The sequence below is a fragment of the Melanerpes formicivorus genome, unplaced genomic scaffold (genome assembly GCF_026170545.1).
Source record: "Melanerpes formicivorus ecotype bairdi unplaced genomic scaffold, bMelFor1.0.p_v2 SCAF_16, whole genome shotgun sequence".
NCBI classification, from domain to species: domain Eukaryota; kingdom Metazoa; phylum Chordata; class Aves; order Piciformes; family Picidae; genus Melanerpes; species Melanerpes formicivorus.
In genome coordinates, this window is record NW_027142368.1 from 5,308,237 (window position 1) to 5,334,325 (window position 26,089).

Below are 26,089 nucleotides of genomic sequence, written 5' to 3' on the forward strand. Positions count from 1 at the left end.
TCCTAGAACTTGTCAAATTGGTTTTGTGGGTGCATTGCAATAGATGGAGAACACTGTTCAAACCTTTTTTAATTGTTCTGAGTGGCACCATTGTCTCTGAGAGCTGGTGCCTAACTCTACCACACATATTCCCTTGCTTCTCAGATTAAATTTTCTATGGAGAGGAAATGGTGTTAATTGTCTTCTTTTTGGTAAATGAGTAAAATAATAATGCAGATCACATGAAAAAGTAATTTACTGTGAAATAAAACTGGAATTGTTAAAAACTAGAGGAGAAGGTATCATAGAGGTTTGTAGAATAAAATACCAAGTAAAGAATTTTAGTTACCTAAAAATGTGGCAGAGTGGCACAGATTTGGCTGTACTGCTAAGGCTTCTTCACAGACATGGATTATAAAGCAGCAAGGCCAGGCTCCATGTCTCATGTATGCAAGTCCTAGAAAGAGAACCTTTCCCTCCGTTTTCTTCCCTGAACTATGGGCCTGCACTTCTCAAATTACCACAGTGAAATATGGAGCTGCCCTTGTCTACCCTTTTGCAGAGGGAAGAAGCAAATTAAGGATGAAATGTCTATCTCTGCAGTAGGGGGGGTGGTATATGTTTGTGGAGTTAGTAGGTTTCAAGTTGCTTGCAAAATAATTCAATTTCCAGAGACAGTGGCTGCTCAAAGAGTGCAAAACAAGTTCTCTTCAATCAAAAACAACCAACCAACCCAAAAAAAACCCCACAAAACAACCCAACCCCACCACTGTCCGATTATCCTTTTGGAAGTGGCTGGTGTGTTCAAGCTTTCTTGGGATTTGCTTTGGCCACACAGTTAAGGAGGTGAGTTTTAATACCTAACAGCCAGGCATGAAAACTGTATCAATTCAAGCATTTTTAGGCAGCAGAAGTACATCTACCTTAAAACAAATGCGTCCTCTTATCAGTCCATAAGGAACAGGTCCATAGCACCTGGAATCTGTAGAATTCCTAAGATTATCACCTTCTAACCAGACATGTCCTTTAGGCACCTGTGATTAAGCAAAATTGAAATGTAAAAATAGGATGGAATGGCACTAAGCATAGTTTGCCTTATGATACGCTTTTCTTATTTCATGATTGTATAATGAACTAATTTTTTCTTGAATCTAGTAAGACACAGTGCCAAGTTTGGAGGGATGAGGAGGAGTGCTCCAAAGTATCTGTTCTATCATGTGCTCAAAAAAGCAATGGTTTGCAACAAAAAATCCAAAATGGAGATGTAAGAGGTTAGACCAATGTGACAGGGTCATTAATTTAATAGACTTCAAAAGAGGTCATTAGGATGTTGACTGAAAATCTGCCCTCCTGTCGCAGTAACAGCATGAACAGGGCAGCCACACACTCATCAACATCCTGGGGCCAGCACCAAGGCTAGACCTGTTAGTAGATTCCTGATGAACTAGCTGGTAATTGATTGTGACATCAATTACGAATAATCTCATCATTTTATCGGAGTAGGCTTGTCAAAGTTCTAATTAAGATCACGGTTCATTCTATGTGCAGGCAGAATCCACAACACATTATATTGCAATAATGATGATCACAAAACAGCAAATCCCTTTTTATAATTTGAAAATTAATGATGGTGACCTTATACTATATGACAAAGACCTTTCATTGCTTATATGTATTATGCATCCACTATATTGCATACCATAGATTCATGGCACTCACTGGCTCAATGGCAAAACGAGGAACAGCAACATAGCTGTGTTAGTTACCTGGAGTATAAAGCTTTCATAGCATGAAAAAGTTGCAACTCTTAAGTCATAAACTAAGCCTTCTGTTTGGAAGATACAATACTACTTTGATTATTATTTGTTTTTCTAAATCGATTCCAGATATAAAGAACTCTTTAGAAGTTACCAAATAAAACACTTAATGCTCTTCTAAGCTGTTCTAAGTTTCCAAAATTCTAAACTAGGCTGAAAACAAGTAGCAACATATTCTCAATCTAGGTAATATTTAACATAACAGACATTTTTCTGACAGCAAGCATGTACTTGAAACAAGAAGGCTGCCGAGGGACTTTATAGGATGTTGGGTAGTGATAACTGTAAGGAGAATGGAACTAGAGGAGGGTAGATTAGACATTAGGAAGAAGTACTTCAGCATAAAGGTGGTGAGACACTGGACCAGGTTGCCCAGAGGTGATGGAAGCCCCATCCCTGGAGGTTTTTAAGGCCAGGCTGGATGTGGTTCTGGACAACTTGATCTAGTGGAAAGCGTCCCTGCCCATGGGAGGGGGGTTGGAAGTAGATATTCCTTGAGGTCCCTTCCAAACCTGACAATTCTGTGAAACTACACCCACCATTCAGGAAGGGAAAAAAAAAAGATGATATAGAAGCAAAACTTCCCAATTTCAAATGAAACTCAGAAGTTTGAGCAGTATAAACACCACTGATGTTTTAAAGCCAAGTGGACTCATAAATACAACAGTCTGCATATACAGTGTTCAACTATAACAGAGTGACCAAAATAAAATACCACCCTAGCAGTAAAGTCTGGATGTACATCACTAAGAATAAACCAGGTGACCCTGATAAACATTTCAGTTGAAGTATAATTGCTGGTACTTACAGATATCTGGCTAGGTAACCAGTAAGTACAGGGGAACTTGTCTTTAAAGAATCCTTCTAGGCTTTTGCTGAGTCATGCTCCTGCCTGCCCCTTACCAGAGCAGGCCCTGAGGATCCCATGCCACCCAACAGTCCCTTTGTTGAGCTGTGGCAAACATGTAAGCTACAGGTTAAGAACCAATAGGTTGTCTCCGACAGTGGTAAATACAGGTACTCTTCATAGAAAGCATCTCTGAGCCTGTCCATCTTCTCCCAGCCACCCCCTGCATATCTGTGGTGTCCTGGACAGGTGCCTTACATGTGCCAGAGGGCACGCATCCCTGCGTCAGCACTAGAGAATACATGCAGCTGCAGACCAGCTGTATGTTAAAAACCTTTTGAATCCTGCTGGCACTGTTTTCTTCCACAGTCTCCTGTGTAACAGAGTGCCACTTCATTTAGTTTAAACTGATCTGCTAGTTCTGTTGAATTCTTTACTTCTTGTTCTCTTAAGTCCTTCAGTGCAGGAATTCCATATTCAGCTTGTCTGCCATCTGTGGGCAGGTGCGTGCAGCAGCTTCCCTGGGAAAGCCAGTTGGTTTTGGCCAGATGAATTTTGCCCTCCTCCTACTCAGCAGCAGCAATTATTAGGTTAGTTGGATGTTTATCTTCACTTACTTGCAGTGTACCCTGCTAAAGCACTCACCGTGCCAACACCTTCCATGACTCTCTCAGGTGTGAACTACAATGCAAAGCAGAGTTCTGACTTTTCTGGTGCAAACTCTCCTGTCCAGCATCTACCAGAATTACAAATCATGCAGCAAACAACTGTCAGTTAGAAAGATGATCCCAGCAAATACACCTTCTACTCTACTGGTTCCTATGATTTCTTACTGTCATCAGATCACAGGCAGAAGATGAAGCTCAGTTGTTACTGTATGAAATAAGGACCCACTTGTAGGATATCCAAACACTTCCAGACCTTCCAATATTTCTTTCATGCTCCAAAAGTAGAAAAAATAAAGTGCTATATCACTTACTACTTCTAATACAACTAACAGTTACTTGCCAAGACAAGATGTTCCTAGTTTGCATTACAGCATATTTGCAATAAAGTGCATACCTGTACCTGAAATTCACCACTTATGGTAACTTTTATAGTTCTCCACGGAAGGTATGACAGGACAGTACCTCTAAATTGGTTGTTCAGAGTACTGTCACATGTATGATTCACCTAGAGATAATCATAGAATCAATAAGGTTGGAAAAGACCTCAAAGATCATCAAGTCCAACCTGTCACCCAAGACCTCATGACTACTAAATCATGGTATCAAGTGCCACGCCCAATCCCCTCTTGAACACCTCCAGGGAACGGTGACTCCACCACCTCCCTGGGCAGCACATTCCAATGGCTAACAACTCTCTCTGTGAAGAACTTTCTCCTCACCTCAAGCCTAAACTTCCCCTGGCACAGCTTGAGACTGTGTCCTCTTGTTCTGGTGCAGATGCCTGCAAGAAGAGACCAGCCCCCTCCTGGCTACAACCTCCCTTCAGGTAGTTGTAGACAGCCATAAGGTCTCCCCTGAGCCTCCTCTTCTCCAGGCTAAACAACCCCAGCTCCCTCAGCCTCTCCTCATAGTGCTTGTGCTCAAGGCCTCTCCCCAGCCTCGTTGCCCTTCTCTGGACACATTCAAGAGTCTCAATGTCCTTCTTAAATTGAGGGGCCCAGAACTGGACACAGGACTCAAGGTGTGGCCTAACCAGTGCTGAGTACAGTGGAATACCTTTGTGTGGTGCCTGTCCATCATCTAGGCACTTCACTACAACCTAGAATTAAGCCAAGCAATAAAAACCACGTGAAAATGCAAAACCAAATGCCAGTGACAGGCTGTAATCATTAATTAAATAAAAAAAAAGAAGTTGTTTACACCCCTTGGGAATAAAGGCTAAAGCCAGAATACCTCAAGGGTTTATGCACCAAGCTATTTCTAGACCACATCACTGATTCCAGTGGGATTACTCACACTGAAGAAAGCTGACTTCAAGTATCAACCTCTGCAGCATTGGGACCCAATCTGAAAGGCTTCAAAGCTACACAAGCACAGTAGCTGGCAACATTTTTAATCAAAGGGGGGGAAAAAAGACCAAGCAAGTATTGAAAGCTTGTATTTGCAAACCAATAGGCTGCTACTGCCAAAAACCCCAAGGCAATGGGAAAACCACTTGGCTTGATAATTCAGAGTGCTGAATTTTGGTATCAACAGGCCATGGAACTCCTGGACAAAATGAACTAAGTAAGCACAACTGAAATGACAGCATTACCACACACAGGAAGACTGAATACCAAAAATACTGACAAGTGCATTTCCCCTGGGCTAGGCAGCACTTCAGCTCTCCCTCACACGTAGGCCAGAATAAAGATGTTGAGGTCTCACCACTGAACTGTCACATAACTAGTGGGTTACGTACAAACCCAGCAATTCCACTGCAGTGCAGGTTCATGCAGGAACATGCTGCCTCTGATTGTCTGCAGGCTGCTCTCTGCCTCAGCAACCCTTGTGCCTCTGATTATCTGGGGATTTATTCCCAAAGCATGCCAGTTCCCAGGCAGAACCAGTTAGCTGAGGTGTATAGCTTATATGCATGAGAATACAGGACACTGATCAGACACATGACTCTTCCCCCTTCTCCCTTCCAAGGCTCTGAGGGCTCTAGTACAGATAGAGATAGACCAGAAGAGCAAGGTTATCACTTGGAACAACCCAGTTTGTAGAAGTAGCTAATTCTGTTTCAGCTCTGACAAATAAGCATCGTTCACCACGACACAGTGGTTAAATGTGCAGGGCTGTTGCCATTTATGTAATGGTATAGTTAAAATGGCAACACTGAAGTACATGTCAAGTATTTGATGCACACTTAGTAGCATAAAACATTCATTTATGTAATGGTGAGGGCATCAACAAAGAATTATATTCTATTGGTCCTTTTCCATGACACCAAACATAAGTAACCTCACTAACTTCAAGAGTTGAGCTGCCTGTGCTGTGTAAACAAGCACACCAGAAAATGAATATACTGCAAATAAGATTAACAGATTAAATTACCTGCTTCTGAAATGCCCCCAAACCCAAGTCAATGAAAAGAAGCTTTGGTGATTTGGATTAGTGGCTTTGTTTTGATGGGGGCTTTTCTTTGGCTTGTGATTTTGAGGGGCTTGGGAAGGGGAGGTACCGAAGATGGAGAAACAGGCGTTTTTAGTAAGTGGAGAGTTATAAACATGAATCTCTTGCAGTCTCTCCCTTTGGAATTCCAAGCAGTCTGTTTGTCAAAGAACATCAGCATGTCCAATCAGCTGGGAGTAGGTGAAGTCTGAACTTTTGTAAGGTCACAGGTATTCACATCACCTCCAGCGATATCAAAGTTTCAAACTTAAGGAGAACCTTAAATCATTCTCATCTTTTCAGTTCAGAGGCTTCCTTCTTGAGCTATGATAAGAACTAATCTCAGTGCTGGACAAAAGAATAAAGTCTGCAAGTTCTCATCTAACCCTTCTAAGGTCTATTTAAGTGCCTGCTACTTTGGTACAAGCAACAAATGTAATTGCTTCATGGCCTGCGGGTGTTCATTTAACAAAAGAAGCTTTTGTGAATAAACCACAGGTGTTACCTTTCTTGATTAAAGTGAAATATGATGAAAAAAATCTACCCTATCAAATGACAAATTTACTAAATACTGATTAAATTGCCTTATTTAAGTAAATTGCATCCAGTTAGGATAAAATATACACCACAGAAATGCAGGAATTTGTTTTATCACTCTGTACTTAAAGCCTCACATCACTGGTCCTTAATCCTTTAGTTATTAATTCAGAACCAAGAGTGAGTAATGCTTAACAGATACTGCTTTTTAATGATCCAGTTGCTCTGGGCACCATCTCAGTGGGCTTATCAGAAATGTGGCTCACATTAAGGTTTCCATCTGTATAAACCCCAGCAACATTAATTAGTTCAATATTTTCAAAATTTGCATAAGCTTTTCAATTTCTTTTTTCATGCTGGCAAAAAAAAACAAGCAACACTACAAAATGGCAGCAACCACACTGGAACCTTAGCAGTACAGCAGATCTTAAATCAACATCTTCTAAGCATCACTTAAAAAGGCTGAATTACCTGGAGTTTAATACTTCTTAAAAGAGGACTAGATAACGAATTCACCTTAAATTCATAGGAACTTCCAAGCAGCTTAGCATTTCCCTTTTATTCATTGAAGTTTAAGCTGCATCAAAAGAAGCATGGCCAGGAAATGGAGAGAGGTGATGCTGCCCTTCTGCTCTACTTTGGTGAGACCTCACCTGGAGTACTGCATCTAGCTCGAGAGCAGAGCCCTCAACACAGGAAGGACATGAACCTGATGGTGCAGGTCCAGAAGAGGGCCACAAAGGTATCAGAGATCTGGAATACCTCTCCTTCAAGGATAGGCTAAGGAAGCTGGGGGTGTTCAGCCTGGAGAAGAGAAAGCTCCAGGGAGACCTTAGAGTGGCCTTCCAGAAGGCTGCAGAGGGACTGTTTCCAAAGGCCTGCAGTGATAGAAGAGGGGAAATGGTTTGAAATTAGAGAAGAGTAGGTTTGGGTTGGATGTTACAAACAAGTTCTGCACCATGAGGGTGGTGGAACACTGGAATACATTGCCTGTTGAGGCTCCATCCCTGGAGATCTTCAAGGTTGGGCTTGACAAGGCTCTGAGCAACTTGATTTAGTGGAGCATGCCCCTGCTGACTGCAGTGGGGTTGGACTAGATGACCTTTGGAGTTCCAACCCAAACCCTTCTCTGAATCTATGATTCTCTAGGAAGACTTATCTGCCTTTAAGTTTGAAAATGAATTATTAACCAGTATCAAAATCAAAACCACCTTCAATGGCAGCAATGTCAATTCACATACTAGATACAAACTAAGGTGTTATTAGGGTCTTTATCAAGCAAACATACCACCTGAGCCTTGTTCTTTAATAAATACTTGGGGAAGCTGTTACAATACTGTGAGAGCATTCACTAAGGTTTTTAATTTGCCACAGGTTTGAAATGTTCATATTTTATAGATGTTCATTGGCTCCTCCTAGCTTCATTTAGGACCTCCTGAAAAGACACTCAGAGTATTTCTGTGATGCAGTAGTCCTATAAATCAAGAAGCCTAACAGTAGTAAGAAGATCAATATTTTGCAAGAAAATATTGATTACAATCTAGGAGCGATTACTTAGCACTTTGCATGGGCTTTTCTCACAGCAATCATTAAGGATCTGATCCTTCTCCAGAAAACAGATGATATAACAGTCACCCTAACATGCAGGTTTGAGAACAAAAGCACCTAAAGAGTCAAACCCCATCTGGAACTCACAGGTTAAAATACAAAACCCACTGCCATCACTGGTATGCCCTGGACAAAGGCATAACTGTACACAGTGATCTAGCTAATAAGCCTGGAAGCAACAGTGGTCATTAAATACTCTGAAAAGGGTTAAGGAATCTTCAAAGTATTGTCTGGCAGCTCCATCAGGAGTGAACTGAACCTCAGCTAGTACATACAGAGGAGCAAAAAACAATTACATAGATCCTTCATTCAGATGTGAAGCTGATACAGACAGACTAGAAGTTGTATTCAAAGTCTTCAGTGAGTCCTTCACTAATTGTTTTCATCATCCTGAACAGCTTCCTGGAAGTTGTTGTTGAGCTTGGAGCAGAGGAATAACAACAACGGAATCATAAAATCTTGACACTTCAAACTGATGTGGCCAGTAGAACCAAGACTGTATTCCAAACTGAAAAAAGCATCTAGTGCTGTAATTTCAGAAATGAGTGATCTTGAAATAACTTCTCAAATCAACAAGATTTTGTTACGGTTTTCCTTCAGAAATTAATTGCCTGAACAGAAGAACCAGAGCAACATGTCAGAGCCAGGCAGTACTCTCCCTAAAGCCAGAGCAGCTGGCCTGCACTCATGCCCAGCTGATAAGGTGAAGCCATCTCCTCTTGGTTCAGATTGTGAGGGTGAGATGAGCTGTTTAAGCAAAAGATGCAAGACACTTTGGTGGAAACTAATTCAGGAGCTGCATTTGAGCTGAGCCCCTCAATTCTGTCCTGTGGTTAGCTGTGGTGCACACATGCCCAGGTCCGCCCACTCACCTCCCTGACCCCTTAGGCATGAGGATAAGCTGTGGTGAACAGTACCAGTGCTGTTGTGTCAACTCATGCTACTGGTATGTTCTTGAAATATCAAAACCAAAACTAGATAAAGGCAAAGGTAAAAAGAATAGTCCACTTGAGGAGAAGAAACTGGAAACATTGAGAAGGAGATTAATAAAAGTCTTTGTGTTTCTTTCCCCGTGAATAATTTTGTTTTGATGAATCAGGATTTTGATGTAAAATTACCTTTCAAAAAGTTAAGGTTAGCTCTAGTCTGAACTCTCAGTACTATGATATAAAGGGGTCTGCAAACTGAACAAATACACCAAATCAATTCTGCTTTCCTGCCAGACATTTAGCATAGCTGCTGCTTAAAATTATGGCATAGCTTTTTCTCTCAAGGTTCTAAAACACTGGACCTAAGGAAGAGAAGAAAGAGTAAGATATTTCCTTTCTCCTGATTGAAAACTATTAAATCTTAGATTACTGAAATACTAAACCATGAGTATAAACCAGTTAAGATACTAAAGACAAAGGGAAAAGAACCAGTGTTGGGAGAACTTTATTTTGAATTGCTGCTTAGGATATTTTAAAGAGACTGTCCTATGGTATTGAACACTCTGAAATATCAAACCACCTTTCAGTGTCTTACTTTGTGCATCCAAAACCTGTAGTACTGTCTAGTGATTAAGACAGTGTGTTGTTTAGCATTGTGTTACTCTTAGTACCCACACAATATTCCTACTGCCGTTGACAAGGCCTGTGTAAGTGTTAATAACGCTGCACAGGACCACTTCTCTGGTCCACAAACACAGGAAAATGCATTATCTCTGGAATCATGTTAGCTCTGGAGTTAACCACAGGATGAAGAGATGCCATCTCCGCAATGAACCTCCTTTTAGCACAAGGTAAACATACTTCCTCCACATCAGCTAGCCTCACAGCATTAGAGGTGTGTTGTGATTGATTACCAGCAGAGTGTTGCTGAGATATGGATTCGTATCTCAGCTTTTTATCGCTGTGACTTGCAAAAGGCAGTTCCTTATTTACAGACTCTAGCTGTATTAAGTGACATTATTAGGTACTACTTTTGTTTAAGTGACACAAAGGCTTTAGCATATTGGTGGTTTATGACACACACAAGCTGTTTGAATCTGATGATTTACCCCTCACTTTTTCAATTTGTAAATAGGAGCTGCAAGGCAAGAACATATGGTACTAAAGAAATTAAGGCTAAAGTAAATGGCATTAAAACAAATTCAAATAAAACAATAGGCTACTCAATCTGAATTATAAAACTGGATTCTGTATTAAGACTTTTAAAACCAGGAAACCAAAACCTAAATATGAACATTAACCCTTTGGGGTTGTTTCTTTAAAGATCATTTCAGGGGTTTACTGTGATTGTGTAAATTCTTCATTAACTTCCATTACTTAGATCTGGCAGTTAATTAATTAGCAAAACCATTTTAATAATGGAATAATTTTCAATATTTCTAATTGAAACTAGGTCTGAACATCACATTATTAAAAATTAGTTGATTACCTTTCTAATTTTTAGGTTCATACCACATTGCTTCTAAAATCCTAACAGTTATGCATTCTTAAATGTTTATTAAATACACTTAAATATCTATAAACACCATCACTGAGCACAAAACCAAATCAGAACCCAGGCTTCAGAGTAAGAATCATGTCATGTGTGACAGTGAATCTAAGCACAAAAATCCCTTGCTTAAAAATCTGTAAAATATGCCACCAATCTGTGCAGACTAAACACAATTCCTACTAACATGACTCTAAGTATTTCCTTTTTGGGTGGCAAAAGAAGCAGCTGCTCAGATGTGGTTTCACTCTCAGCTGTGTTAAACATGTTTTACTGCCATTATTCTGACATCTCCAGTAACTGGCTGACTCAGAACACCTAGATCATCAGCTAGCAAACACCATCTTTTTTTTTCCCCCCAGGTTATTTTAGGTTTCTTCCTTGGCCAAACAGTAACACAATTAGATTTCTGGAAATACTAAGTGCTCTGTCCTCCCCTTCAGAGTTTAACAGACAGTGAGGTCCTTCGTCCTGTCCATGAGTAACAGAAGTGAAACAGAAGCTCCAGTGGCATTGGCTCTTGGTCAGAAGGGCAGATTAGAGGCAGGTGCCTGAAGCATATTGCCTCAGTGCCAAAGTGGAATAAACACCAAATTCAAGCCCTCAAAACAGGGTATTAATTCTTTCCTTTCTGGTCCTAAAATCCAGACACCAAAATGTGGACAAAGATTTCTGCCTTGAATTTAGCAAGTGCAACATCCACTTCATACAAATGAATCACCAGTCCCTGAAGGCACACTGTTGAAGCTGAATGTCTCTGTAGTAACCAACCTCCTAAAGGATTTAACCATCACAAACTGTAGCTGGCTGTAAGGAGTATTCCATCAAATTCTCTACCTTCCCATCACAAGACTTTAGCTACAGGCCATGTGCTAATTCTTCTTACTCAACTTGAGAAGATGAAGTGTCTATGAAAAGGCAGTATCTATCTATATCTCTCTCTTTTTTTTGGTAAGGCTCAGAACACTTGTGCAAAATCTGATGTCTCCACAAGGTGCTGAACAGAAGTACAGGCTGGGGTCAGAGTGGCTGGAGAACAGCCAGACAGAAAGGGACCTGGGGGTACTGGTTGATAGTAGGTTGAACATGAGCCAGCAGTGTGCTCAGGTGGCCAAAAAGGCCAACGGCATCCTGGCCTGTATCAGGAACGGTGTGGCCAGCAGGAGCAGGGAAGTCATTCTGCCCCTATACTCAGCACTGTTTGGGCCACACCTTGAGTACTGTGTCTAGCCTTCAGTTAAGGAAAGATGGTGAGTTATGGAACGTGTCCAGAGAAGAGCAACAAAGTTGGTGAGGGGTTTGGAGCACAAGCCCTATGAGGAGAGATTGAGCGAGCTAGGGTTGCTTAGCCTGGAGAAGAGGAGGCTCAGGGGAGACCTTATTGCTCTCTACAACTACCTGAAGGGAGGCTGTAGCCAGGTGGGGGTTGGTCTCTTCTCCCAGGCAACCAGCACCAGAACAAGAGGACACAGTCTCAAGCTGTGCCAAGGGAGGTTTAGGCTGGATGTTAGGAAGAAGTTCTTCATAGAGAGAGTGACTGGCCATCGGAATGGGCTACCCAGGGAGATGGTGGAATCACCATCACTGGAGGTGTTTAGGAAGAGACTTGATGGGGTGCTTGGTGCCATGGTTTAGTTGATTAGATGGTGTTGGATGATGGGTTGGACTTGATCTCACAGGTCTCTTCCAACCTGGTTAATTCTATTCTATTCTAACGGTCAGGCTTGGTTATGGGGAATATCAAGCTACCTTTTTCTGTGATCATGATTTTTCTAATGATAGCATAAAAAGAAGTTGCTGAAAACATTCTATCACAAATGTTTCCAAACTTCTGTTTAAGTCTATCTGCATAAGGACAAGTGAGCATCAAGAATATGTCTTCCTTGTCATTTCATCTCGTTCCCTGTCCAAGGGACAACTTCAGAAAATTGCTGCTTTTCAGGCCCTACTCAGAGAATTAAAATATTGTTACACTGAAATGTAGAGATACACTAAAGTAGAATTTTGAAAGTAAAATCCTCAAAGCTATTGCAGTGACAAACTTTTCACTTCTTGGTGTTTAAAATACAGAAAGAGTTTTGACTTAAGACCAAGCCCTGGAGTCTTCTATCTGTACTGCACCTTATGCAGAGAATTTCAGAGGATTATTCCAGGGAAGAAAACTTAAGCAATGGGCAGAGCAAAAATATCTTGACTATACTTCATGGGGAGACAAAAGACACTGAGAAAGAGACAGCTTGCCATAAACAGAGTTTACAAGTTACATTTTACTGTACATACACAAGAAAAAAGAATAATTTATGAACACAATACTTTATGATACTCAAATATTGCAATCCCCTGCAGACTATGAGGCCTACTTAAGTAACCATTCATTTACAAAGCAAGAAACTCTAATACTTACATAGCTGTGACTCTTAAGAAAATCTGAAGGGTTGCTTGTGCAGACTTTATCCCCTTCCAAGCCAATTACTCTTTTACAGATATTTGATTTGGGGTCATTTGGGCTTTTCACAATTACAATATCTCCTCTGAGAGGGAAAAACAGAAACAGAAGAATACTAAGTACAAGCTATTTGGCCAAATAGTGTGCATCAATGCATACCCCCCCAAAATATTCATGTATACTAAAGACACTTTCTTGTTGCCTGAAAATTCTTGTCCACAATTTTGGTTTCCTCAATTACTTGGGGTAATTCTACACATAGTTTTTAAAGTACATTGGGAGATATTCTTTGTTATTTAGATCATTTATGAAGTATTTAAGATGACCTTTTAACTGACAATGCTGTGATGAATTTAACTTCATCCCGTTGCTGCATAAATACTGCACACAACAGGCTCCCTGTTCCTAAATGTTACTGAGCAAACATAATTCTTCAAATGGAACTTCAAAAGTCTGAGTTTGATAGGATCTTATATTACTTTTGCATCCTGATTATACACATCAGATCATACAGTGAAACAGACCACAGTGAGTGAGGGCTATGAGCCTACTGTGCTCTACAGTACAGTAATAAAATAACATTTGATGAATGGTACTTAGACCACGTGGTCATCTTCCTAACAACCTATCTGAGCACAGCAATACCCACACCTTGGTTTTCAAGTAAGACAAAACTCCCTCAAAAAGTAACATTCTCCCAACAGAAATGTTTTCGGAGGGGGAAAAATGAAAGGGGGGAGGGGAAGGAGGGGAATTTTTCCCATTCTTGGACAAAGCTGTAACAGGACACAGACACTATGTGTAAGTGACAGAGTTCTAAATTAATTCTGACACATTGTTCAATGGGCTAGGTGTGCTGATTAACTTCCATCAGACATGAAGAGAGGAGATTTATGAAAAAGTACAATTCAGAGGCAGAAGAACGTATGAAAAGTAAAAGGGCAGCTAGAATGTAGTTATTGACACACTTGGGCAAACGGAATGTAAAACCTAGTCCCAACAAAGGAGCATACTTTCGAATGCAATAAAAGTGGCGGCTAAGGTTCTCCGAAAAGACAATATCAGAATTTTGAATGGTTGGTTCCATTGAAGGTCCAGAACACTGCAAATTAAAAATAAATGAGAAAAAAAAAATTACTATTTCCAGTTCATTTTATCTAAGTGCATTAACAGACAAATTACTCGCTAATAACTTAGGAAAAGGTTTAATGTAAAGAACAACTGAAAAAGTGAGCTCCTCCAAGGAACACCTGACACATTACAGCCTCCAGAGCACCTCTAACTGTCACCACTCTCTATTTGCTCAGGATTGGTCCTAAACTATGCTGGGTGCTACAAGCCCCTGCAGATTCACTTCAGCAGGAAGTGAATCTTCAGGAAATTACTAGGAGCAGCACTTTGGCTCTGGGGCCTTACCCCCTTCTTCAACCTCTGTAAAAGAGGCATCACAGAGTGGCATGAGCAGCTCACTGGCAAACTTCAAGTCCAGCAGCAGTGTCTGCTGGGTTTAGAATCTGGGAAGGAGGGGGCATAAAACATCCAGAAGTCCCACAGCTGGAAACAGGAGCATTTCCCACAGAATTATTAGTGACTCCAGGCTTTCTGGAAGAATGCACTCTCTCCAAAATGCTCAACAGGAGTTTCCCATTTGCTTCAGTGCTGTCTCAAGCAATAAATTAGCAAAAATTATGAAAGCCTCAAGTAGAAATAACTTTCATAAAGCTGGACCCACTTCCAAAAAAAGGGGGCACCTACTAAACACACAGGGGAAAAGCTCTAAAGAAAATGGAGAAGTCTGAAGTATTGGCATTATCACATACAACAATTTCAGTATTACAGCTTTATTTTCTTTTAAATGTCACGAAAATGAAAAGTTACCACAACAATTCCTCCAAGGTACTCAAAGGCACAATGTGCTATGCAGCCATACTGCACAGTGTACCCGAGAAAGCGAAAGGTTTTTCCTAGGACATCGCGAAGCATGGCACAGTGTTACGTCCTTCAGCTGGTTCTGGTCTACAGTAAAACAGAACAACATCATTTATTTGGTAACAAACAGCCTCACATCTACAAAAGTATCTTGTCTATCTAACAAGTGAAGGGCAGTTGTTTGGTTTTTTTTTAATCAGTGAATAAGATCAACAAATAATCAGATGTATCTGAGGAGACAAATATAGTTTAACCTCAAATGCCATCAAGAAGTCCATGTCTACAATCAGTGGACCCATCTCAGCACCTTAGTAGAGTGATTCAGTTGGGTAGGAGCTGAAATTAAACAAAACTTTGCCAGACTAGAGAAAATAATGGGGGGAAATGGTGTCAGTGCTCTCTGCTGACTCAGCTGGGCTTCTTTTACTCAACACAGCAGACAGGCTTTCCTGCCACATGTCTAAGTATCTGCAATAGTTACAAGGACATCACCCCCTCCAGTAGGTTTAGCTGAAGAGATTCTGGAAAGCCACCATCATAGCTTTAAGTGCTGGCTTTCGCTTCCTGAGTGGACACCATACTTTATCTCATTTAAAGTTATTTATTAACTAACAGTTGATAGAGTTGTATTTCACTGTGGTTTTCTTTAAGAACTAACTAGTATTTAAAACTGAACACTCAAGTGCAGAACAGAGAAGCAACAAACTATCTGAAATTATCTGAAATTACATTGACAGAAACTTCACCAAGACTTTAAAAGTGACCTGATCAGCAATCAGATGATAAAAAGCTTGAAATCTAGACAAAATTAAGGATAACAGAGTTTTGAATGACCTATGTAAGACTATACTAGATAAAGAACAGATTGTTGATGGGAATTCTGGAGGTTCTGCAGCTTTCCTTTCGCTGGACTTCCATTACCAAAACACCTGCGGATCTGAATAAGGCATTAGATAGCTCTGTTCTCAGGCAGAGATAGGCATTAGATAGCTCAGTTCTCTGTTCTCCCTTCCCCAAATAGTTAAGTCAAATTTACGATTAGATGCAATTCCTGCAACAGCCAGCCTATAGAAGCTGGAACAGCTTCACTATAAGCAAATTTATTCTGGATAGCCAGGGAAGTGGTTTGCTTTTCTCAGCCCACTATGCTATGAAAAGCATGGACGTACTTGCTCTCAGGGTGTCATAGAGGTTGAGTTGAATCTGGTGATGTTCAATCCATGCTGCTGCCATGGCAGCTTCAAAATGAAAGTGCTGGCTGAAGCAAAGTATCATGGGGCTTGGAGTTCAGATTGTAACATAAGAGGCTGTTCCAGTTCCAGGGTGTTGGGCTTTTCCAAAGGGCAGGCTTCTGCATGCATGGGTGGGGGAACTGTTTTACTGCTGGCTTCTGCATTTTGCTGCACTTTTCTGCACAGAGGCTGAGGTAATTGTGCACTGTATCATTTCCTGTAAAATTCTTTATCACAACCCAGAGGGCATTTTTTGTTATGCTTCCCTCCCATCTGTGTAGTAAGAGAGGGCAGCTTGTGAGAGCAGGCTGCGCTAACCCAGGACATAGGGCCAGAAACCCCAAGCCCCCAAAATCTGTTACAAGTGGTAAAAGAAAGTGTGAGAGAGTGACAGCTCAATTGGAGTTGCACAGCTAGCATGAAATATCTTTTGTGAGAAGTCCATCATCAATACTTCTGAAAGTACCTGCTAGAAAAGGACCTGCACACTGCTTCTCAGTTGATGCAGACAGAAAAACACTCCAGCCCACATTTCATATCCATGCTTTAGATACTGACAGTATAGAATTCAGGCATTACAGGTGAAAAGGAATTACATAAACACTGTTACACTGTCCAGAGTAAGTAGCTGTTGTTAATTGTGCCAAATCAAATCGTAACAAGAGACTCATTAAGAGAAAATGCAAACCTCTCATTCCAACTTTTATGAGGAAATGTTTTTGGGTTTTTTTTTATTAAACTACAAACAACTGCATTATGTCTCTGAAAATAAGTTTGAAACTCACTGTAACCAATGTCCAGTCTGTCTGAATGACACATACTTCCCAATAATAACACTGAGCTTTCATCCCTGTTTCATGAGTAGTAACTCAGAAGTAGGAGGACTAGATTTGTAGACTATCCATGGCAACACAAGCTTCAGAGTGCACTTCACTTACAACTAGAGCTCTTCAAGCATAAAACTAACCACAATGATACAACATGAGTGAAGAGGTCTCACAGTTGTCTTTAAACTCTTAACCCCTGAGATATGGATTTCACCAGTGCCAGTTTATAAATGTAGGATAATTTGTTTTAAATGCTCAAACTTATCAGATGTTCATGATAATAAAAAAAATCTTAGCTCTTACATAAGGCTTTTTATTACTACTCAAGAAAGTTAATTTTCAATTAAGGTATATATACCTAGATTACACATAGGTTGAATTTAAGAGGATTAGGAGGTTTGGTTTTAACATTAATGTTCATTTTTAGACACTACAATCCTGAAAGCTTCCATGTAGTTTTGGGCAACAACTTATTTAATAGAAGTGTATAGCTGAAGTAAGAGTAAACCCAGTCAAAAATAAACAACTCTAGTTTCTTTTAAAACTCTACAGATTATTTATTTTACAATTGCTCCAGCTTAAGCATCAGTAAAATGTAATTGTTTCCTCAGAACTATTTATCAATGCATTTTAAAAGCATTGCCCTATTGTAGGCTCATAAGGTAAACAGCTAAGTTTGTATTAAAATTGTGTGATGTGAGAAAAATAAAGTGCCAGCAGGCAACTCTACCAGATAGAACATAAGACCATTAAGCCAAATAAATTAAGTCACAGCTCCCTTGAAAACTTAGTGGATGTTGTATACAAATCTTTGCTGCAGAACTAATGGCATAAAACCTGTTGTAATTACTTCCAGGTATTACCAACTATGATGTAGTAGGTAGCTGAAAGTTTTATACTTAAAAGAGATATTGGTTTAATACGAAACAGATTAATTAGGAAAAGGTTACATATCCATATTTATCATGTAGAATACAATTTGCTTCTTTCACAAGAAGTGCAGTTTCTCCCCTGCTGCAAATAAAATGTAAAATGTAATTATTATTATCTTCTATTCCCTTTTCCTTACCTAGTGTGTGCCTTCATCATTTGGTTGGTTTTTTTTGTTTGTTTGTTTATAAAATTAATCACAGCTAGCAGGGTGGAAATCACTTTGAGCCTCATGAATGACATCCAAGAGATGGGAAAGGATTAGTTCTCAGTTGCTGCCAGTTATAGCGCCAGGTGGCTTTTTCTGCAGCGAAGGTGTTACCGATAATCCCATTACATTGGTACTAAATCTTGCAGACATCAAAATTATCACCAAGGTTCCTTTTCATCCCATCCTTTCCAAATGACTGGAAGTCGCTTCACCTGAAAGAAGTCAAATCCACATGCAGCTGCTGTTTTAGCAGCCAGCAGACTCCCTGAGAATGCCAATCGTGATCCAATTTCGCTGTGCTGGTGGCCCCCTATTCCCTGTCCAATAATACATCTGTTAAAAAATCCTACAGCTACAAATCAAGTTTAATCCTACCAGGGACCTCATGTTGGTCTTGTCTTCCAAAAAGGCAGCAGGTTTTGCCGTCTATCTCTGCTAGTGTCTGGGGAATACTCTTTAAATCCCAGCCCCACTTAGAAGAATAAGCTAAGGATCACAAAACATGACCTCAAAAACCCTGATATGACTATATTCTGACCCAGAGGCATTCATTCTAGGTGAAGATTAGAACTTTGCATAATAAGATTACACAGCAAGTGAATGATATCAAGGGACTATCCATATGCAGCCGCCTGGCTTTCTATAGACAGCCTGTGCTCTGCAATATGCAGTGCAGGCGAAACAGAGCTTGGTCTTTCTAGCTGAACTAAAATAGATTCACATAAATTAGTTGGCCATTTCCAGATTCTTAAATCCCCTATTAAATCTTTTATTGACAGCTCCAGTGAGGATAGCACAAATGATATTCTCTTTGTATTCTTTGCTTCTGTAACAATCACACTCTGAGGGAAATGTGCATAGAGGTTGTCTAGAAATTAGTATCTTGTTTGCTGTAATCTTGGATTACACTATGTACATAATAAAATTAGGAAATCAGTGAGCAGATTTATTTCCAGATAACCAATGGCACTGTGTAAGACTGTTTAACATATGGTGCCAAAATTTTCAATACACAAAAATCAACATTATAACCAATGAAAGTGTGGCTAAACAAATTATTTGACTTAGTATTACATAGATTTTTCACTACAATAAACAAAAAAATCCAGTTGCATTTGCTTTATATAATGTTTAATTCTGAATTTTCACTGCTTCTAGTGATAGTTTATTGGTTTTTCCTTAGCTAACAAACTCCTCCCATAGCATTCTCCACTTGTAACCAGACAGCTTTCTTCACATCAAGTAATCCCATAACTTTCCCAAAAATTTACTGAGATTACTATGCCTTAAGACAAAAAAAAAACCAAAACACCAAACCACACAACACAACCAAACCACTGACTAGGCTGTTTAAATACTTGTATTTATTACCTATATTCTTTCAAAATGTCTAAATGAAATTAATGTCACATGTGCTAGAAGAATGAAGGGTGTATACTATATTTGTTGTGAAAGGTTCTTTCCATATCAGACCCACAATCTCATAAACATTAGATGTTTTAAATAGTCTTAACTATAAGCTGATGATCTCAAAATATCAAAAGCCAAACAAGGAAAAATTTTCAAAAGGTCCTTCTGTGCAGGGGGTCAGACAGAACATCATTTGTATTTTTAGCTGTTGGTTTTCTCTAAAAGAAACATTGGATTCTGCCTAGCAAATCTGAAAATGTTTGGCGATGTTCTGGAAGAAGATTTTTTTCCACATTAACTCTACAAGGCACTGACAGCTTGTCTCCAACAAGTGCTCCTTCATCTAGTGTTCTAAAGCTGACAAGGAGCTCAATCCTGTAAACAAATTCACATAATGCAATCCTCTGGTGTTAAACAACTAGAGACTACCTACAGAAGCATGAACAAATCTTCAAAACACATTAAGTAGCTTTCGCTGGTTCTGTGTACCTTTGGGAAGTAACTCCTAACAATCCCACCACCCCGTATAAAACGTTGTATTTATGGTCAGATGCATTCCAGGACTTCTATCTTCCTCTGTAGCTCTATGCACTTGTCTTTGCTGAGCAGTGAAATCCAAATGCTGAGCAAAGGCATGGTCGTAGGTGGCAAGTGTGAGCCTCTGAGGGATGTTGAAATATTCACTTAAGAGTTTCCTGTAACCGTGTCAAAGTTAGGACAGACGCCAAAGGTCTGACAGACAGCGAAGTCATTCTCCCGGTGACCGAGAAAAATACACTGTGCCTGTGACAAGGGCCAAGTAACTACATTCTAAGATATGTGCATTGATCTTAAATTTAAGGTTTTTTAAAAACACAAAACCAAACCCCACACTTTTTTGGGGACAGAATTAGCATTTGTTTTGAATATTTACATAACAAAAAATTACAAGTCCAATTTTCACACTTCTCTCAAAATTACGATCCTACAGAAACTAAAGTTGTCCATGGCTCACATGTCCCCTGCACTCCTCAGCACTGATGCACCTTCCAGAAATATAATGGAATTTGGGCAAATATTACTCCAAGCAGTGAATAGAAGAGGGACAAATAATTTCCCCATGCACTAATGAGTAAATAGTTTTAAAATATTTGTCATTACGAAGAGGAATCTTTACTGGTATAAAACAAACACCCCACAACCCCCCAGGAACCTTCTACATCAAACAAAGCAACCTATTTTATGTACACCATCAGCAACCTTGTTTAGAAAGGAACAAAAGTGTCTTGATCTTACCCCCAATGTTAGTCTCAGATTAGTGTGCCATCACTGATGAGTACTCCATAGTGGTTTATGAACACAGAGATCTCACAGCATGAGATCTTGACACACACAGTAAATCAAAATCAAACCTCTTCCTAAACATTTGAAAAAGCACAAAACCAAAAAAGACCAGCTCTAACACCGGCAGAAGATATAACAAAAGTAACTATCTTTCTGTATGCTCATCACTACCTCCCAGTTATGAGCATCACTTTCTAATGAAATACCTCATGCATATTCTGAATTCAAAAAATGTGTTAAGAAAAAAAGAGACAGGAAACACACAGACAAAAGTGAACTCAGTATTTACATTTTCAAGTTAGCTGAATGGAAGAAAAATACAAATTAAGTGCTTGTTACTACTATTATTCTACAAACATTTTGATGGCTTTTCCAATTTGTTTCTTAGTTGCAAAGCTCTAAACACACACATGGATTCAACTACACAATTTGTGAATTTCTGCAGTTAAAATAAACTGTAATCTATTTTTTTTTTCCTCATTGGTCACTAAAATTGTATTGGTTATTTCTGAGTTGGTTCATGTATAAAGCACAAGTTCTGTAAGTTCTTCTTCACTTACAGATACAAGTATTACAAAAAGTTCCAAACATCAATAGATGAGTGCAATGATATTCAGTCTAAGTTAATCCCCAGACATCCAAATCCATGAATAAAAATTCATCAGTTTTAAATACACTGAGCCTATTAAGCAAGAACAAAAGCATATGCACAAAAGAGCTTTTAATATGTTTCAAAGCCCACAAGAGCTGTGGTCTCATTAAAATTATAAATTACACAAACATGGAATAAAGATTCAAACTGCAGCGCAGCTAAGCAGATTACAGAAAACCCCGCGTTCCATATGATAACACACCATGGCCCTCCCAGATGGGGGCTTGGAACAAAAAGGCCATCACTGCAGCTAGGGAAAACCTCCTTGTGATCTCTGGTTTCTGTTCAGCAGATGACAGCCAAATAATATGTTGATTATTCTGTTTGTGCTGCTAAGCTTGTAAGATGGAATAAAAGTGATATGATCTATTGTGAACTCAATGCTAATATGTTGCTCCACTCATAAATAATATACTGAATTTATTCTGAAACTATCTTTTTATCTGAGTTCCAGGTTTTAAATGCATGAACTAAAATAAAAAGCCAGTATAAACTATTATTTAATTTGGTGGCTTAAAGTAAGAGATACACCTGACACAGTGAGAAAACCAACTATTTAGTGAATTAAGTAGACGTCCCTTTCTCAAATTTAGCAAATGATAACATGCTGAGGTGCAGGGTACCTCCAAGATGCTGAGCACACTCCATCACCACAAACTGCATTATTGCTGATACCAGATTACCAAAAAGGGCTTATATGGCTTATTTTACCACAGACAGACACCCTGAACTCAAATAAGCATGAAAGTACTTGTAAAACAGAAAAATAGTACAGAAGTCATCGTTGTGTGACTTCACTAGTAGTGTCTTTGACTGAATTGCCTTCTTAAAAACTGCAAAGTTTTTTAATAACTGATCAGATTTTATTTCACCTAAGTTTACTAACTCAGCTTGTTCCAAAAGCACACAATTTGGCTTGCCCTTTTTTTCCATAATACACTGTCTGTTTAGAAGACAAAACAATGACTGGTCATACAGCTCCTTTCACAACTATTGTGTACATGCTGAGAAGATAGATGATCTTCCTATAATTTAATGTTTGTGGATTTTAAAGATTCTGTTTATTAAAAAGAGCACTGCAGCTTGACAATAGCAGGAGAACATCAAGATCAAACACTGCTTCACTCCTCTTGGACCCATGGAAGCATCGTCGGTAAAGATGAATGTTGGAAATGTGCAGCTTCAAGAGAATGCAATCATTTTCTCAGAAATATAAAAATGTATTTAAAAGATGTTCGGGTATCTTTCTTCCTTTGTCAGTTCTGATTCACAGGAACAATGAAAATATGGAAACTGAAAAGCTACTAGAATCAAGTGTGCACAAGTCTTAAGACTAAAAATTCAGACAAATTGCTTCCTCCAGAACGAGTCCCCCATTGCAGTGCTCAACCCCTGCTTCTTTGCATTAATATCCCTTAAGAGAGAATTCCTCTTTGCATGATAAACAGGAGGAATATAATCTCTCTGAAATATACCACTAATCTCTAATGCTTATTAAAACAATACTATCAACTTACAACTCAGTTTCACTATTACTGTCCTGAAAGTTTCAGAAATACTACACAGTGTACTTTTATAACCTGAAGTTATAGAAACATGAAACAACTTTTTAATGATTTATTACTGTCTTCAACATAGTGATGTGTGCTGTTTCCTGATTTACTTGCTTCTATTTTAAGAGTTGTTTACATTTCATACAGGTTTCACTTTTTTACCACTGTTGTTCAGTATATCCACAGGGATGTAGTCAGATAACATCCAGAGGCTTTCTTACAAAAATAATAAATGATGTTATATAAAACATGATAACTGCTATGTCTTAAACCCTCCCACTGATTGGGTGAGTAGTCTTTAAGCTTCTTCATACTGAAAAAAAAACCCACCAGGCCTTTTGGTGTCAGAACTTCCAGGATTAAACATTCTTTCCAGTTGTTGGCTCATGGCCTGAAGATCCTGCACTTTCAAACTTATCCCATTCTAGCGAGTTCAAAGATCAGGAAAATGAAGCCATCTTCTTTGCAGCCATAATCCATGACCCATGCTGCTAGATACTTAAGAACATCTCAAAAGCAAACTACCTTGTTTCAGCTCCCAGCAGGAGCTCAGCAGGGCACTGGATCACATGACTGCAAGCCCTACCTAGTCAGGTGACTCAATAGCTAATCTTATTTGGTGACTATAAAACTTTAATCAGTACAGTCTAATACCATCACATTCCAGAACTGATGAGGGAAGCAGCTTGGCGATCTAACTGCAAAGGCTAAGAAGATTACGAATGAGAACTGCCACTAGGATGCAGCTCCCTAGTTCTCTTTCCCATACGTAAGCCCAATGAAACAGTATTACTGATGAGGGAGACAGAGGGTTTTGAAACACAATGCACTGATATTTTATTCCAAAATGGATAGAATTTTGCTCATTGCCGTAAAAGGACAAGAGTGTACACACTGAATCTTATAAAGCACAATTAAAGTGTGCAAAAAACATCAATTTGAAATTAAACAAATACATCAATACTATTGTCTCATTGACAAACACCACTCACACAACACAGCTTACATTAAGTGAAAGTCCTAAGAGTTTACCTCTGCAACCCATGGCATCAGTGACAGCCACAACAGGTGTTTCCTCTTATCAAGGACAAAATAGCTAAAGCACACTTTAAGGAGCACTGCTGTTTTGGGGATAGCACAATTTTCATCAACACCACAGGCTACAGCTACCTGAAAGGAGCTTGTGGAGAGGTGGTGCTGGTCTCTTCTCATAGGTAATTAGTGATAGAACAAGAGGGAACAGCCGCAAGCTGCAGTAGGGCAGGGTTAGACTGGACAGTAGGAACAATGTGCTCCCAGCAAGAGTGGTCAGACATTGGGACAGGCTGCCCAGGGTGGTGGTGGAGCCATCAACCCTGGAGGTGTTTAAAGGTGGTTTGGATGTGGTGCTTGAGGATACATTTTAGAGGTGAAGCTTGTACAGTAGGGTCAGTGGTTGGACTTGGGAGATCTGAGGGTCTCTTCCAACCTGAATGTTTCTGTGATTCTGTGAAGATAAGTGACAAACATACTTGAAGATCAAATTCTAAGCAAAACTTTTCCCCAAATGTGTTGATTTGTCTCACTTGCCCCTTGTATTTGCTCCATTTTTTCCTTAGGGAAATCTTATCCCAATTCCTCTCAATCCATCTTAGAATCTGCATTTGGCATAGGAAGCCAGTTGAATCAGATCAGCAAGTTCACAAGAAATGGAAGATAGAGAGCTTGATTTCTTCATACTAGAGTTAGGATTTGCCATTAAAATTGACATAAACATTTAATGGTATTTACATGTGCGAGCTGTGACAAAGTAGATTGTTCTACAGTTTAAGACATCCTGATCTATATAAGCTTCTCCATCTCACAGCAAGCTATGACCATGACCAGCTGACAAATGACTTGCTAAGACACTCCCTGATCACTTGCCATTGTCTCTGTGTTCTTTGATTTCTCTGAATTTCAATTCCATGCCTAGAGCAGGATTCATAGGCTTCATCTCTTATCAGCAATGCTGACCTACTTTATCAGCTCAGATACTGAGGTTTCCAGTAAACTCTACGCAAGAAACTCTAAAAATGGTAGGACCACAGCACAAGTATTCTGCAGAAGTCTTTCCTGTTCCAGATATTCACAACTCATTAGTCACATCCTACACAAATGATGTTATTTCTTGCCATGTTTTCAAAGATGTCCCTTCATTACATCCCCTAATACTTCCAACTTCCATTGAACAATAAACTATATTTGAAATGTCAGTTTAGCAACAAATACAAAAACATTAAGGCAACTCATGATGAAGATGTTAAATTGTCCACTGCTTAGCATCCAAAGAACCTTGGCCAGCAGCAAAATGAATGCAATTTCACCAGCTAGGAAGACATAATACTGAAATTTCATGCTGCTGAGTTTGATATGAAGGAAAACCTTTCAAGCTGGCATATTGCTGATCTTTTTTTGTTGTTTATATTTAATAAAAGGATTTTCCCCTCCCAATTAAAAATACAGGCTCAACAACCCTGAGTGTTTATAACCCACAGCTTATAGCAACAACAAAAAACATCCAAGAAATTAAAGATTGAGAGTGAGGAATTATAACATTGGAGTCTTATTAGTACATCCTGCTATGTACAAATGTCTTCATGTAACCTGGGCTGCTCCTGAAACACCAGAGTAAAAACAAATTCTTGTGATAGTGGTGATTCTATACAGTAATTGCCCTCACATTCAGCATACTATTACATAAAGTGTTCACTTACAAAGCAAACATACTAGTTTTTTTCATTAATATAAAAGAGGCATTTTAATGTCTTTGCCTATAACAAGAACAGAAAAGGGAATCTCAAGTTCTGCTATCTCACTGATTTTTACATACACTCCGTTTAAGGCAGTTGTTCGCTGCTATCTACAAGGCCACAGGCTACTACCTATAAATTGCCAATAAAAGACATGCTAATCTGCCAACATACAGAAAATAACTTTCTATGGTTAACCATGAATGCTAATGAAGCACAGAAATCACATTTCCCACGTGAAACAACTTTATCAGCTGTAACTCCTGGCTTATGGCATGGTCCAGAGCCATCCTCATACTGACAGCAAGACCTTGCTTCCAAGCAAGGGGTCCGGAGGTCTTAAATTAATTAAAAAAACAAAAGAGGGAATTTAAGCATACCTACATACTACGTTACATAGTCATTTAAATACCCGGGGGGGGGGGGGGGCGACGATAA

At 39.4% G+C, this 26,089-nt stretch overlaps 1 protein-coding gene across 1 annotated transcript in view; it reads right to left on the reverse strand.

Annotated features, from left to right (window-relative positions):
- The window catches only part of IMMP1L (inner mitochondrial membrane peptidase subunit 1), a 30,545-nt gene that overhangs the window by 3,998 nt on the left and 458 nt on the right, over positions 1-26,089 (reverse strand). The window contains exons 2-5 of the mRNA XM_068147845.1: positions 14,692-14,829; positions 13,827-13,915; positions 12,772-12,898; positions 903-1,013 (exon numbers count right to left, since the gene is read on the reverse strand). Of these exons, the coding sequence (XP_068003946.1) occupies positions 903-1,013; positions 12,772-12,898; positions 13,827-13,915; positions 14,692-14,796 (432 nt within the window). The 5' untranslated portion in view covers positions 14,797-14,829. The remainder of the gene's footprint in view (positions 1-902; positions 1,014-12,771; positions 12,899-13,826; positions 13,916-14,691; positions 14,830-26,089) is intronic.